At 39.9% G+C, this 14,363-nt stretch overlaps 1 protein-coding gene across 1 annotated transcript in view; it reads left to right on the forward strand.

The window, feature by feature from the left end:
* Window positions 1-14,363, forward strand: part of Nbeal1 (neurobeachin like 1) — a 162,006-nt gene that overhangs the window by 19,715 nt on the left and 127,928 nt on the right. The window contains exons 6-7 of the mRNA XM_021198528.2: window positions 357-484; window positions 5,389-5,471. Coding sequence (XP_021054187.1) covers window positions 357-484; window positions 5,389-5,471 — 211 coding nt within the window. The remainder of the gene's footprint in view (window positions 1-356; window positions 485-5,388; window positions 5,472-14,363) is intronic.

Here is a 14,363-nt window from a genome sequence, read left to right on the forward strand (position 1 = left end):
AAAGCTCATGATTTCTAAAAGTAGACAAGTAGCTATTAATGCATTATTTTAACTTTTTGTAGTTTTTAAAATGACACAGTATTTCATTTTGTATATGAATCATTTTATATATCATATCTTACTGTAAAACATGTTTGGCTAATTTAAACTTACTCTAGAAAGAACTTAACAATTTAGAAAATATATCTGGTATATATGATTAAATGACTCTTAAGGACTCAGGGGAAGTTAGGCTCATGTTAATAAAAATGACTTAAGGACTCAAAGGGGAAGTTAGGCTTATGTTAATAAAAATGACTTAATGTAAGCTGATTAATAAAGCATGTCTTTAATTTTATGTTTAATTTTATTTTCAGTTAAAAAGCAAAAAAAAGGAGAAGGAAATGGCTGATCAGACATCTATTGAAGAATTTGTGATCCATGCACTGGCATTCTGTGAAAGCTTGTATGATCCGTATAGAAATTGGAGACATAGAATTTCAGGGTATGTCTTTTAAATGATAATACTGAAATTGAATCTTACTATGTAGCTTTGGTTGGTTTGGAACTTGATATATAGACCAGGTTGGAGAGAACCAGCAACCTCTGGAGTGCAGAGACTATAGGCATGCACCACCAGTTTAGCCCTAATGTTTAAACTGAGTGTTGTTCTAAGAAGGTGACTCAGTGAGCTCTTCACAGGTACAGCACTGGGGGGGGGGGGGAAGGAAAGAGAGAGATTGACTAATTGATTTCTAGTGCGTGGCCCACTGTCCCTTTTCTTCAGTCTGGTAGTTAAGGTAGGTCTTTCATCTGAACCTAATCTAGAAAGCCTCTTACAAGTTTGTCCAGAAATTTGAGTTCACAAGTGTAACCCTTCAGCAATGTGTACTCTAGTCATTTAACTGAGAAGTCGTGTCCTTATACCTTTTTAAAATTACATTTAAAAAGTTAATGTGTATGGGGGCTTTACTTGCACAGATGTCTACATACTACATGCAGTGCTTGCAGAGGCCGGAGGAGGGCATTGGAGCCCCTGAACTGGAGTTGTAGAAAGTTGTGAGCCATGATTTGGGTGCTGGGAATCGAGCGCTAGTCCTTTGGAAGTACAGCATGTGTTATTTATTGCTAAAGCATCACTTTAGCCCTTCATTTGTTTTTTTTTTTACTTTGTATTTTGAATAAGTTAAAGTTCTCCAGAGAAACAGCAGCAATGGACATATAAGATATATGTCTGTAGGAATTAGAATTTTTTTCTTTTTTAAACAAGCTCTGTTTAGTTTTGTCAAAGAAAACCCTTCCTGGCTTACTTCTCACCAGTCTGTTCTGGCATGCTAATAATACCAGAATCACCTGTGTCAGTGAGAGCCAGTGTGAACACTCAGTATTCTGTGGACGCTTCTTCATGCTGTACCCAGCTCAATATTACTGCCACTGTAGTGATGGACACCAGTTTTGGCTGATGTGCATGCTACTGTATTTTAGAGTTCTCCAAGCTAGGTAGTTGGTGAGGATAACTAATTTCATTTTGTTCTGCCTGACCACCTTTAGAGTCTGCTCGTACCCAGCATGTACTTTCCACTTGTCATGACAAGTTGGGACTAGAGTTGACTGACTCCTGAGACTGTTTTGTCTTTGGGGTTCCCATCTTCCAGCCTTAGGTGTGGGACAGACACTCCAACCAGCCACCAAAGTGGCCAGAGAGCAAGAAAGCATTTAATTTTCTTTTTTTCTTCTTATATTCAGAATCTAGATTTTATTTATTTATTTTATGTATATGAGTACAGCGACATACTAGAAGAGGGCATTGGATCTCATTACAGATGGTTGTGAGCCACCATATGGTTGCTGGGAATTGAACTCAGGACCTCTAGAAGAGCAGTTGGTGCTCTTAACCGCTGAGCCATCTTTCCAGCCGGCATTTAATTTTCATATAACACTAGCTCACATAGCAGGGAACCTGGCAAGTCCAAGTCTGATATGTGGGTGAGCAGGCTTGAGATAGATGAAAGTGAACCTGTGGAACAGTTTCTGTCTGAAGAGTGACAGGCAGATGCTTGGGAAAGCCAGACTGCAGATGAAACCCCAAGCCAGAGAATTTTCTGATGCTGAGGATTTTGTTTGTTTGTTTGTATTTTTTTTTTTGTCTTCTGTCACTCATCTCATGAAGAAAATATGCTTCACTCATTCAGATTTCACAAATTTACCAATTAATATCATCTAAGAACATCTTCCAGGTTAATGAAATTAATCCCAATGTGTCAAGACATTTTGTCTAAGTAGTAGTGGGAAGGTCCTAAGTAGGCACTGTGCCTATGGATTGAACTTTAATATCTCTCTTTTTTTCTAGGGTTAACTTATTTGAGTTTTCCTGTCATAAAGATTTTTGTATTGCTCAGGATAGACTAAATTATCTGAACTATCAAATAAAAGCATTAGAATAACAAAGGTGTATTTCTTGTTTATGCCATCTGTCTTGCCAGCGTGGTGGTGCATGCCTTTTATCCCAGCACTTGGGAGGCAGAAGCAGGCGAATTTCTGAGTTCGAGACCAGTCTGGTCTACCGAGTGAGTTCCAGGACAGCCAGGGCTACACAGAGAAACCCTGTCTTGAAAAAAAACCACAAAAAAATGTTTTTTCTTTTCTTTTCTTTTCTTTTCTTTTCTTTTCTTTTCTTTTCTTTTCTTTTCTTTTTTTTTTTTTTTGATTTTTTTATTTATTTACTATATGTAAGTACACTGTAGCTGTCTTCAGACACTCCAGAAGAGGGAGTCAAATTTCGTTGTGGATGGTTGTGAGCCACCATGTGGTTGCTGGGATTTGAACTTAGGACCTTTGTAAGAGCAGTCGGGTGCTCTTAACCACTGAGCCATCTTACCAGCCCATCTGTCTTATTTTTAAGAAAAGAATTTAAAAGTTATTTTTACCATGTGTTAGTATGCATGCCTTCAGGAATAAGAGGCTTTGGATCCCCTGGGTCTAGAGTCCCAGTGGTTGTGAACATACAGACATGGTCATTAGGAATTGAACTCCAGACCTCAGGTATACTATTATGTGCTCTTAATTGTTGCAGCATCTCTTCATACCATTCCTTTTTTCTAAAAAAAATTTTCCCATTTGTCTTTTGTGTATGTATAGAAAACCCTATTAATCCTGGTCAGTCAAGAGCATAGGACAGCCAACATCTCATGGTAGTTACCATGAGAAAGGAGAAAGAAAATGGTGAAACTCTTACATTGGCAATTTAATTCTGCTTTTTTTTTGGTCATGCTGCACAGCATATCATTTTCATTCTGAATTTACTGTTGGCCAAAACTGATTATGTGTCCTTATCTACCACAAAGGGACTATGATCAGCTCTGCCACGAGAATGCAAGGACTGTTGTAATAGCAGTAACTTGCAAGCAGTACCGTGACTGCTTCTTGCCTTTGTACCTCTCAAGACTTTAAGGATGCAGAAGGGCACATAACTCTTCGTCATGTGCAGGCTTTCTAGTAATTTATCATTTCAGTTCCCAGCGACTCAGTTTTCCTCTTTTTGATTTGTACACTAGAGCGTCTGTGAGGAAAATTGTGTCTCTCTCCCACTTCTGCCGCCCCTCTCTTTCTACCTGTTGTACTCAGCAGTGAAGAGCTAAGGAAGTGTACTTAGTTTGAAACAGTGACGCTGATTCTTTTCTTTATAGTCACCAAAGTAGATAAAGAACTGTCAGTCTGAACATGACAGAAGCTTTTAAAGAAACCCTTAAGAAATCAGAGCAAAAAGAATTTAAATGTGGTAAAAGGAGAGAAGATATATAAAATGGTAGTTCTTTCATCAAACTAAAGCAAATTGAGTAAAGAGGTTTGTTAAAAACACCAACAATTTTTGAAATATTGAACAAAGAGAAAATTTGAATAGCATTGACGTCTGTCATATAGTACTTGATGGAAGATGTGCATGTGTAAGGTGGCTACAGAGAAAAGAGGGCATACACTAAAGTGTAACAGTAAATAAGTGTATATGGTGTTTCACTAGGAATTAGCCCAAAGCTGTCTTTATATTCTGTTTAATATGCCAAAAAATCCTTCAGTAATAGAACTGTTTTAGTGGCAAATGACAAAATAAGGGATTCAGATGTCAGTTTTTTTGAACATAGTAATTAGGCTATGAATGGTTTAGTCCAAAGCTAATTGTGAGAAAGCACCAAGCAAAATCCTCTCAAAAGAACTTTTCTATTAGGAGAGAGACTCTGTATATACCTGTAGCCTATAGATGTGCAAAATTTATAGGTAGTGTCATATATTTTCCATGTATGTTGTTTTTAATAATATTAAATACAATTTTCAGGGCATGATAAAAATTCCTGTTTTTTATTTTATTTTTATTACCATTCCATTAATTGAAAGTATTATTGCTTTTTTTAAAAAGATTTATTTATTTATTATATATAAGTATATTGTAGCTGTCTTCAGACACTCCAGAAGAGGGAGTCACATCTCACTAAGGATGGTTGCAAGCTACCATGTGGTTGCTGGGATTTGAACTCAGGACCTTCTGAAGAGCAATCAGCGCTCTTAACCGCTGAGCCATCTCTCCAGCCCTGTATTATTGCTTTTAATAAGCTTTATTCTTCAATCTTTTTATCATTATGGCTGTCTAAGCAACTTTATTTTGTGTTGAACTGAAATGTTCTCAGTAAAAGCATATACACTTTGTATTAGCCTTGTTAAAGTTTATAGAAAATATTCATGAAAACTGAAATTTTCATTAAAAAAGTCATCCCATCCCACACTGGATCTGTATCCTTAAAGTGAGGAAACTTAAAGATCTAGACCCATTATAGCTGAATAAAACCTCAGTAAGACACAGGTCAGTCGCTAGCTTCTGCAGTCTCCAGGTAATACTGTCATAGTCTTAGCTGTCACTTTGCCAGGACTACTGTGCATATTTTCCTGCAGATTTAAATTTAAATTCTGGCTTGTTTTTAAATACCTAAATATTTGGAGACTTAGCTTGGCTATCACAATATAGAATAAAAAATGTTCTGGGGCTAGAGAGATAGCTCAGAGGTTAAGATTAAGAGCACTGACTGCTGTTCCAGAGGTCCTGAGATTAATTCTCAGCCACCACAAGGTGGTTCACAACCATCTGTAATGGGATCTGATGCCCTCTTCTGGCACAGAATAAAAAAAAAAACTTAATTTATGAGATAAAAAATAGAGATTTTTAAAAACAATTCTCTAGTTGGTTAGCACTTAAGGTATTGTTTTAACTCATTTTTGAACATGACACTAGGCCTGAAGATGTTTTTGTTCAGCATATAAACCAAAATCAGAATGTTGAATTTGTTTATAATTGTTTTTTAAATTGTGCCATCTTTACTTACTCATGCTGTAATTTATTACTGACTTCTTTTCTAATGACAGACGAATCCTTAGTTCTGTGGAAAAGAGCAGACAGAAATACAAACCGGCTTCTCTCACAGTGGAGTTTGTTCCTTTCTTTTATCGTAAGTAGTAATCTAATTCATTTTAATTTGATTTTGATCAACTCTGATTAGTGTTTTTTTTTCCTTACTCTGATTCTGACCTTAATTTAGTGTGTGAATTTATAAGATAAAGGCTGCTAAAGAACAAAACCACTGGGTTAAATTTATGTTTGGTTGGAATTATGGTTCTCAGTTTGATTAGTTTTCTTCATGTTTTCTATATTTTCTATTTAAGAGCTGATCTGTTGTTTTGGTGAGCTGAGCATTTTAAAGAGTGCATATTTTAGAACTCACAAGTTTTACTAAAAACAGAAAACTGGGTTAGAGATAACCTAAGAACACATATTTCTCATGCACAAAACCCTGCCATTTCATCATTAGAACAAGAAAACAAACTAGTTTGCACCCATGCCATATATGCATGGCTGTATATGTGTTCTGGTACCTTTGTTTTTATACTGAGTAAGGTTTCACATCTCCTAGCTGACCTCAAACTTACTGTAGCTGAGCATGACTTGAACTTCTGATTCTCTGATCTCTTCCTGAGTGCTCGCACTACAGGCATATTCTACCACCTTTGGCTGGATTTTACTCTTAAAAAAAGATTGTGCTGGGGGCTAGAGAGATGGCTCTGTAGTTAAGAGCACTTGTTGCTTTGTTGAAGACCTTGGTTCATTCTCAGTACTCCCATGGTTCTTGTAACTGCCTGCAATTCCAGTTCCAGGGGATCGGACACTGTTTCCTGGCCTTCCTAGGCTCTACATACATATGCTTCACATACTTACATGTAGGTAAACACTCATATGTGGGGAGTGGGAGTGGCTGCAAGAGCCAAGATGGTGCCTTGGCTCATTGCCAAGCCCCGTGATCCCTGTTTACCAAGAACCTGAGCCTGCGCACTTGTACAATCCTGTGCTGTCTGCCTGATGAGTCACTGGCTTATCACCACGTGCCCTGCCTACATGCACGGCTCGTGTTCAGAGTGTGCTGGACGCTGACTGGATCCAGGAGAGGGGGGAGGGATAAGATCAGAGGACAGATGGAAAAGAAAAGCTGAATGAGCCCAGAGACAAAGACGGAAGCTGCTGAAAACCTTCCTTGGCATTCGTCTCATTCCCTCCCCCCTCCCCCGTCTCTGCTGGTTGGAGTTCAGGGTTGTGGCATCTGGTGGCCCATACAGGGAACTTTTCTCCAGGAGCAGCTTGTACGAGAAAAAAGAGCTACCGGGGGAGTTCCGTGGTAAGTAACTAAATGCCCCCTCACAGGAGTCTGATTCTCACCCCAGGAAGAAGAAAAAGCAAAAGAAGGAGGACATTTTCGGTAGATTTCCATTAGCCCCATTAATCCCTTACCCACTCATCACCAAGGAGGATATAAATGCTGTTGAAATGGAAGAAGACAAAAGAGATTTGATATTCTGAGAGATCAGCAAATTCAGAGACATACCCAAGAAACTGGAAGAAGAGAAAGGCAAAAAAGAAAAAGAGACAGGAAATTGAGAAAGAACGGAGAGAAAGAGAGAGGGAACACAAAAGAGAACGAGAAAGGCACTTCAGGAATGAGTCTCTGGAGTTGGGTGGCATGCAGACACCTCGAACCGGTGGAGCCCACCCCATCACCTGATACCCAGAGGCTGCGAAGACAGTACTGTTTTCTTAGCGGTGGACTGGTACAGTCAGAATGTCTTTCCCCCCTCATTTGAATCACCCTCCCATGGAACCTCCAGGGACACCAATGATTCCTGTACCAATGAGTATTATGGCTCCTGCTCCCTAGTACCTACCATGTCCATGGTTGGAAAGCATTTGGGAGCAAGAAAGGATCATCCAGGCTTAAAATTAAAAGAAAATTATGAAAATTGTGGCCCTACTACTACTACTAGTTTTTGTTGGGAACATTTCTGAGAAGACCTCAGTCATGCTCATATGACAGCTCTTAGCTAAATATGGTTTGGTGTTGAGCTGGAAGAGAGTGCAAGGCACAGTTGGATGAATGGAAAGCAAAGAAAAAAGCTAATGGGAACGAAGAGTAATCTAGCAGTTCAGGAAAAGGCTCCTGGTATAGGGACAGAGTTAGGTTTCCAGTATAGGGATGAAGCTAGGTTCCCAGTATAGGGACGGAGTTAGGCTCCCAGTAGAGGGACAGAGTTAGGTTCTCGGTATAGGGACGGAGTTAGGCTCCCAAGATTAAGGGCTAAATGTCTTGCCTCCAAAAGGGACGAAAAACCTCAGACCCAAAGGCAAAAGAAGCCATGGGATCCACCGCTTCAAAAGTGAAAGTAAAAGCCGCATTAGTGTGGCCTCTCAAATGAAGTGGAGTTAAATTAAAAAAAATGAGACTCTAGACTAGGTCAAGACTTGCAGGCAGCGGATTCGACTAGCAGTTCAACAAATCCAAGAGTAGTTCTCATAGTAGCACTTCATAGTTGCCTTAAATTTGCTTGTCGAAAGTTAACCAGTGTAGAAACTCATAACAGATAACAAGGTCATTGAAAAACAGAAGGAACAGATAAAGAAACAGAGAGAGGAAGAAGTAGAGCAGCTCACTGGTGTGATTGAGAAACCGCAGCAGGAATTGGTCAGAATTGAACAGCAGAGAGAGGATCCTAGAAGATGAGGAGAGCTTTAAACATCTGCTGGACATGGTGACTGCTGATAAGCTGGTTTTAGAACAACAAGTAGAAACCACCAACCAGGTAATGAAAGAAATCAATTTCAAAATGGATCAGCTAATACAATCACTGTGCAACTTGAATAAAGAATGTGCCAACAATGAAGAGAACTTGCAAGTTTACCTAAGGAACATGTCCACATGACTGTGCATGAGCTGGGCAGTGACAATCTGCAACCAGAAGATGCCCCTGCCCAGGATGTGACCAAGCCTCTTGAAAATCAGACCTCCCTTATGTGTCTTCAGGAAAGTACTAAAGCTTCTAGAACAAGAGCAAGCCCAGTCTGCAATAGAGAATCCTTGAGAAGTTTGCTGCTGCATTGGTCAGTCAGGTCCAAATTGAGGCAGCTCAGGAGAGTGTGCAGTTATGCCAAGAAAAGCAGACGATCTCATCAGCACCTGGAAGGACCATGAGGCTGGCAGATGTGGACAGCCGTGTAGCTGAAGTGCACAGTGGTACAATGTCAGAAAAATGTGGGAATTGTGGGGGGAAATGCTTGAGAGACAGCCAATTATAAAGAAAGGACAGAAAGCTTGAAGAAGATCTTTTGGTAAAAGAAAGCTATATAACATCACTTCAGAAGGACTTAGGCCACGTTAAAGATCAACTCACAGAAAATAGGACTGAAGAACAGGAAAGCAGAAAGGCCCCCACACCAGAGCCACCTTCTGTTGAAGTAGGTGGCTGCTCTGGGCCCACAGAGAGAACAGACAAGGTCAGCAGCAATCAGACCCCGCAGATCCTTGTTAGAAATGCAGGGATTCAGACTGACAGAGCGAGTGCTCCCAAGAAGAAGTCAGAGACACCATCAATCAATTTACTAAAAAAAATGGAACACATACAAGAGCTCCAGCAAGAAAACAGATTATTTAAGGATGAAATAGAAAAACTCGGGTTTGCCATGATCTACTTGGGAGCAACCCATGCTGTTTCTCAAATTTGCATAGCTAATACAAGAAAAGGAGATTAAAATTGACCAGTTAAATGAGCAATTTATAAAACTATGATCCAGGGGACCTTGGGATTTTTGCTGTGTGCTGTATGTGTTGCTGTGCTGTGGTGGATGGTACACATGGGCAGGTGGGCGCAGGCCGACCAACGACTGCTGATTCAAGCTATGGCGGCTTTAGAATCAGGTAATTCGCCCCATGTTTGGATCAGTATGATCGTTAATCCATGACGGGTAAGACTCTCACATGTGCATACCAACCTAAGACAGGTTGGTGAAAATGAGTTCACCACACCAATGATGGGTAAGGGTGTAACATGGTTGACGGGAACCTAAGACAGATACGATCCCAGAGCCAAGTTAATTAAACAAAAAGGGGGAGATGTGGGGAACAGGGAGCGGCCGCAAGCGCCAAGATGGTGCCCTGGCTCATCGCCAAGCCCCGTGATCCCTGTTTACCAAGAACCTGAGCCTGCGCACTTGTACAATCCTGTGCTGTCTGCCTGATGAGTCACTGGCCTATCACTGCATGCCCTGCCTGCATGCACGGCTCAGTGTTCAGAGTGTGCTGAACGCTGATTGGATCCAGGAGAGGGGGGAGGGATAAGATCAGAGGATGGATGGAAAAGAAAAACTGAATGAGCCCAGAGATAAAGACAGAAGCTGCTGAAAACCTTCCTTGGCATTCGTGTCATTTTTTTCCCCTGTCTCTGCTGGTCTGAGTTTGGGGTTGCGGCACTCATACACAGAAAATAAAGGTGAATAAGTCTGAAAACAATTGTGCTGGGCTAGAAAGGTAGTTCAGTTAGTAGAGTGCTTGCCTGTCATGTACTAGATTCATTTCCCATAACTACAGTCATGGGGCATGGTGATCCAAGCACTAGGCAGGTGGAGGCAGGAAGATCGTCATCTTTGGCTTTACAGCAATTTGAAGCCAACCTGGGATACATAGGACCTTGTCTTAAAAAAGAAAAATTACCACATCTTTCAAGAGTATAGAAAAAATACAAAATATAAAAGGAGCAGAGAAACTTTGTTTCTCGAGTATACTGCTTACTAGAACATGTCAAATATTTACATTTGCCACAGTGCTTCAATGTGTATTTTCTGCCCCCAGTGCACTAAATAGACAGAAATAGCTTGGCTTGTTCAGTGAAGACAGCTATAGTACACACCCTGTATCACCACCTTAGTGGTTGGTTGACTTTACCCTAGATAATCAAATGCACATATTTATAATAAGCTATGCTTGGAATTGGCCTCACTTTAAAGATACAAGACAGGAAACCCAAAAGCCAGTACAGTAGTATAGTGATTCTGTTTAGCTGAATTCTTTATAGCTGCCTAAGGATTGTTAAGTCTGTCATTTGAAGTTTTGAGACCAAAATGGGATGAATTCCAACCAGGTTTAGAAGTACGGTATCCTTTAAAAGTCTTAGATCTTTGTGTGTACATATTTTGTTAATTTTCTCAAAATACTTGTTTTTTCTTATAAATGATTTTTGGCTGTATTGTCTATTGTTACTAGTACATAGAATCAATATATTTTATATATTGATCTTATATTCTGTGACCTTGCTAAATAAATATATATCTAAGATGTAGTTACCCTTATGCTGTTCTGTAAGATTTTATATTTATACGGTTATGTCTATAAAATATTTATTTTCACTTTCCTTGATGTCCAAATGTTAACTCAACCTAGCCTTGCATTTTAGGACCTACATGTTATGAGTCTGTAGGATTTTTTTCTTTTTAGATCTTATTTAGTTTTACGAATTGTATTTCTGTGTGTGAGTGTGTATTTGTGTGTGTGTGTGTGCGCGAGCACAGGCACTCCTACCATCTTGCCTGTGTAGGGGTCATAGAATAATTTCTTGGTTCTCTCTATCTATCATATAGTTCTTGAGACAGCTTAAGACTGTCATGTTTGGCAACAAGTGCCTACTGAGTCATCTTGCCAGCCCGTTTGTGTAGTTTGGTTATAGTATGCTTTGGTTGCTATAACAGAGTCCTGAGACTGTGATGTAAGCTCAGAAGTTTATTTTCTCATGTGTAAGATCAAGGTCCTAGCAGGATTTGGTTTTTGGCTGATGGTCTCCTCCATGTTGTATTCTCAGATATTAGAAAGACTGATAGCTCTTTTCACAAGAACAGCAATTTTGTTGTATCAGGCACCTTTCTCATCTTACCTAACTGTAATCACCTCTTTATAAGCCCTGGCTCCAGTATAGTTGAGCTCCAGTATAGCTACAATGTAAATTGTAGGTGTGTGAGTTAAGACAGTTGGTATTTGAGTTTGGGAGGAATACTTCAGTCTGTACTATTTCATTCTTACCCCCTTCCCTCCAGATCCACATACACACAAAATATGTTCATGCTGTCTTGGCAGTCCAAAACATCACAACACATTCCAATATTGACTCTTAGTAGTCCACAATTCAAAATCTCCTCTAAATGTTTCTTAATCAGATATGAGCAAAACTCAGGTGCAGTCTCAGCGAGGAAACATTCCTCTTCAGCTGTGAACCTGTGATAGACACTTTCAAAGCACACTGCTGAGTCAGGCATGGGATATAGAAGAAAGGGTGACATGTTGCAAGCTTTCATAAAACCTGGAAAGATAACACATTCCATTAGACTTAGAGATTAAAAGTAATCTTTATTTTAGTAATTTGCACCTTCATTAGGGAGGTAGTGCTGTGTTTTCCAGCTCTATAAGGCATCCTGTTTATTTAGTTACAATTATTGTATGTAACTGTTCATGATGTGTGTGGACACACATGCTGCATGATGCATGTGGAAGTCAGATGAACTTTGTGGAGTTAGTTTTTTCCTTCGACTTTTTTTATTTTGTTTTTTGAGACAGGGTTTCTCTGTGTAGTCCTGGCTGTCCTGTAACTCACTTTGTAGACCAGGCTGGCCTTGAACTCAGAAATCTGCCTGCCTCTGCCTCTGAGTGCTGGGATTAAAGGCGTGTGCCACCACGCCCAGCTTCCTTTGACTTTTAAAAAATTCCAGGTTAGGGCTCAGGTCATTAACTTTGCACAGAAGAGGCTCTACTGGCTGAGCTGTATTGCTGGCCTTTAAAGAAAATCATATAGGGATTTGCACTTTGTACTTTCTCTGAGTTACTGCCCGTGTGCTTGTCTCTGTGAGCACAGTCCTGCTCTGCATAGGTCATCCTGATCCATTGAAACAGTGGTTCTTCTAAAATTGAAGAAATCGAACAGGATACCTTTATACTTTCTTAGTTTCTCTGTTCTCTTTAGTTGAAAATGGTAATGCGTTTACTGTTATAATTCCATCCTTATCTTGACCTGAGCTGAAGTGACTAATTAAGTCAATATTATATAGTCATTGGAATCTTGGCCTGGATTTCTTATATCCTGGACTCGTATATCACCAGTTCTTGTGATCTCTGTCAAGAATGGAGGTGAGATGCTCAGTATAGTATAGAAGATATGGGAAGTTTATTGTAGAGTAGGATTAATTCTCAATGAGTGAGTGGATAATGGCCAGAGAGGCCTGCTGAGCTGGTCTACATTCTAGGAAGGCTGTATACTGGTCTCTAAATTCTGAAACAAGTAGTTTTCCTGAGGCACTGTGAAGTGGTTGATGGACTTGTTTAGATTGTTCCATTTAGGAGGGAGCAATGGTATGCCCATACTCTGTATTAGAGTTTCTCCTACATATAAAATCTTTTAAAATTTAGAGCTTTTGAAGCCAGCTTTACTTATCTATTAATATTCTTTTAGGCATTCCATGATGCCTTTGGGTCCAGAGGTAAGAATCAAATCTCATTCTTATTAGCAATTAAATTTTTGCTATTTGAGACATTTGTTTAATAGAGTTCTAACCTCGGTGTCCTCTAAGTCTGTTAATACCTACTTAGCTGTCTAATACCCCCCACAGCCACCTCTTCCCCCGCCCCCCATACCAAGAGTTGAGTTCCTAAAGTCATTTAGGATTGTAACATTGGGCTAATCTGTCTGCTTTGGATTGAAGTGGGATATAAAATAAGGTCTCTTCTTTAGTGACTTTCAGGCCTCAGAGGACAATCAAGGGGATCCAGAAAGGACTTAGACTTGAAGGATTATTTGAGGTGAGTTGAATGTAAATAAGAGGGAAAAAAAAAATCAAGACAGTAGTTAAACACACAGGTTCCGAAGACTTAATCAAATCACTGTTAAGATTACAGTAGATGTGACTCATTTCCTCCTTGGAAAATCTAGAGATCCTCTTCCAAAGTTATTCACTGAATGAAAAAGAGAGGAAGAAAGAAAAAAATATGACTGCTCCAAAGTATGGTGGAGGAGAAGGTTTATTGTAGTTAAAGGGAGAGCATAGCCAGAGGTATTTGGAAGGGTCCAGAGTGATCATGGCCAGTCTGTGCCAGCACATGAGGGGAGTTGGGGAGGGGCAAGGCGAATGCCAGGAGAGTAAAGGGCAGACAAAGAGGACCAGCATAGTCAAAATGGATGGATTATATAGGGAGGAAACTTCTGACCTGGAAAAGTTTCGGGTAAGGGTCAGGGTGGGAGAGCCTGATGGCCAGATCTGCTTTGATATGTTAAATAGGTACCCCAGCCATTCAGTAGTCTATAGTTTGAGACACAGTTCACCACAGCTACATATATGACTGAGTATCAGACCCCCAAATCTAATTGTATAGGTAGGTGAATGCCAGTCAAACATAGCCCCTCTCTGATGTCTTGCTCCAAGTTAGGACTCTACTTGTTTTTGCATGGTGGGTATTTGAGACAAGGCTTTGCTATGCAGCTCAAGCTGATCTCAAAGTTGTAATCCTCGGGGGCCTGTGACTGCCTGTAACCAAAGCTCTTGAGAATCTAATGTTCTCCTGGTCTCCATGGGCACATATGCACACAAAAAATACATGTTATTAAAAGAGAAAGTTGCAATCCTCTGCCTCCGCTTAGAAAGGAATATAACTCCAAGGTTAGTGTTAGGGCTAGAGTATAAAATGTCAGAAACACCCATAGTTTAAGGTTTGATTACAGCTGATAGACTTACTGATTCAAGAGGACTGTAATTAGTGTATTAACCCATCAGTGCACTTGTCAATGGGGAACTGTGGAAGGTCTGTCCTAGTTAAAGGTAGTGGTTCACTGGGGGAGGGGATAGATGAGCCTTTGAAGGGAATATTTTTTTTCAGGTACATTTTTTTTTGTCTTTTTTTCCAATTTTTATTAGGTATTTACTTCATTTACATTTTAAATGCTATCCCAAAGTCCCCTATACCCTCCCCCCACCCCTGCTCCCCTACCCACCC

The sequence above is a fragment of the Mus pahari genome, chromosome 5 (genome assembly GCF_900095145.1).
Source record: "Mus pahari chromosome 5, PAHARI_EIJ_v1.1, whole genome shotgun sequence".
NCBI classification, from domain to species: Eukaryota; Metazoa; Chordata; class Mammalia; order Rodentia; family Muridae; genus Mus; species Mus pahari.